Source organism: Dama dama, chromosome 1 (assembly GCF_033118175.1).
Source record: "Dama dama isolate Ldn47 chromosome 1, ASM3311817v1, whole genome shotgun sequence".
Classification (NCBI taxonomy): Eukaryota; Metazoa; Chordata; class Mammalia; order Artiodactyla; family Cervidae; genus Dama; species Dama dama.
In genome coordinates, this window is record NC_083681.1 from 48,282,567 (window position 1) to 48,284,703 (window position 2,137).

The window sequence follows — 2,137 nt, forward strand, 5'->3', positions numbered from 1 at the left end:
TTCATTTAGTTTTAGTTTTTACACAAGGCTCAAGAGGGTCTTCCTCTGAGCATTTTTCGATGTTGCCTAAACGTCTAGGTCTTGTATATATAGAAGACCATTATAATTTAAGCAAGAGAAAGTCAGCATTGCTGACTCATAATTCAAGAGAGAAATTCATCCATACTTTATTTAGGGTAGTGAGTAAAAATCTTGGGAAACATGGAACGTATAATTGGTACTAAATGCTGTAAATCTTTGGTCTGATTTGAGACCTTCTTCAGGGCACCCAGTGGAATTTTTAGGCTCATGACTCAGCATTGACTTTTCTAAGACCCAGGAACTTGCTGATGGCCTGGCGGATCTCCTTGGTTTTAATACTGTATATGATTGGATTAAGCATGGGAGGCACAAAGAGGTAGACATTGGCCATAAAAAGGTGGACAGCAAGTGGGGCATGCTTCCCAAAGCGATGTATCAGGGACAGCCCCACCATGGGTACAAAGAATACCAGCACAGCACAGAGGTGTGAGGTGCATGTTTGGAAGGCTCGGAGCCGCTCCTCTTTGAAGGCCAGTCTTGCCACTGTGTGCAGGATGACCCCATAGGACAGCGCAATGAGCACCAGGTCCAGCACCACAGTGAACATCACCAGTATCAGCCCGTAGAGGTTGTTGAAGGTGGTGTCTGTGCAGGCCAAGTGTATCACCTCCTGGTGCAGGCAGAAAGAGTGGGAGAGGACTCTAGACCCACAGTAAGGAAAAGTCTTCAGGAGAAAAACTATGGGCACAGTGGCTATGGGTCCCCGCAGGATGATAACCAGGCTTGCCCTGACCACTCGCTGGCCAGTGATAATGACTGAGTACCTCAGGGGATAACAGATGGCCACAAACCGGTCAAAGGACATGACAAGGAACACTGAGGACTCCATGAAGGAAAAGGAGTGGATGCATAACATCTGGATTTGGCAGGCTCCAAAATAGGTGCCATGGGACTTGAACCAAAAGATTCCCATAGTAGTGGGCAAGGTGGACACTGACAGGCCCAGGTCAGTGAAGGCCAGAAAGGAGAGTAGATAGTACATGGGTGTGTGCAAGCGAGGGTTGGTCTTAATAATTATCAGGATGGAGCAGTTGCCTGAGATGGCCACGAGGTACATAAGGAAAAAGAAGATGAAGATCCAGTGCTCAATGGTTTCCAATCCGGGAAAGCCGGTGAGGTAGAGCATGGGGCTGAACTGTGTGAGGTTGGACAGGAGCATGATGTGAGGATGGAGGGGATATTGGGCTGGCATTCTTCAGGGACTGAGCTGACAATAAATGGAAGTTCTTGTTATTAATTCTTCAGTTTCATAAACATGCTCACCATTATAAGTAGAATCATGACTATCATCAGCTTTGGTATCTTCTACTTCACTATTGTTTCCACCATCCTACTACCTGATTGAAACTTTCTTTGAAAGTACCACACCTTCATGAGTTTTTCTCTATATTTTTATTTCTTCTCAGTCTTCTTGGCTGGCCTCTTTTAATTGATGAGACCTTATATATGGTCATCCTCAACCTCAACAATTTTCTGTCCATGCTGTATGTTTTCTTCCTCAAACAACATCATCCTTAGGACTTAAGATCTTTATGTTGACAAATATCAATTATCTATAATTCTCTTATTTTGGTTTGCAGGCACATATCTTACAGTAGGCTGAGATTCTGCATCTAGGAATTTCAAAGTTATTTTAAAAACATGTCAAAATTTAACTCATAGTCACTTCCACCAAGAAGCTTTTCATGTATTCATTTTTACTAACTCAGTAGTAGAACTAAGTTGAAGAAGGGATATACATTTGGGAGGTATTAGTATACAGAAGAGGAAACCAAAGAAGTGAGGATAAAGAGAAGTTTCTAGTTTTGAGTCCTGGGGAAAACTGAAATTTAGAGCTGGAGAAGAAAAGTCTCCACTTTTGGAGACATAAAAGCCAGTTAGAAAGCAAACCAACAGGAGACTGTGGTCTTGTATGAGTTTCAAGAGGTATTAACCATTCATACATGATGTTATCAAGGGCTCAGGTTCACAAGGACTGGGACATGACTAAAGGATTGAGAAATGTGGAAGTTACAGCTGACCTTGAGAAGAGAAGCTTCAGAGGAGGGATTGGGAA

General features: G+C 43.0%; 1 protein-coding gene across 1 annotated transcript; it reads right to left on the bottom strand.

Annotated features, from left to right (window-relative positions):
• Window positions 1-286: 286 nt before the first annotated feature.
• On the bottom strand, window positions 287-1,273 carry LOC133054085 (olfactory receptor 51M1-like). The gene has a single exon (XM_061138744.1). It carries the CDS (start codon window positions 1,271-1,273, stop codon window positions 287-289), a length of 987 nt encoding a protein of 328 aa, XP_060994727.1.
• Between the last annotated feature and the right edge of the window lie 864 nt (window positions 1,274-2,137).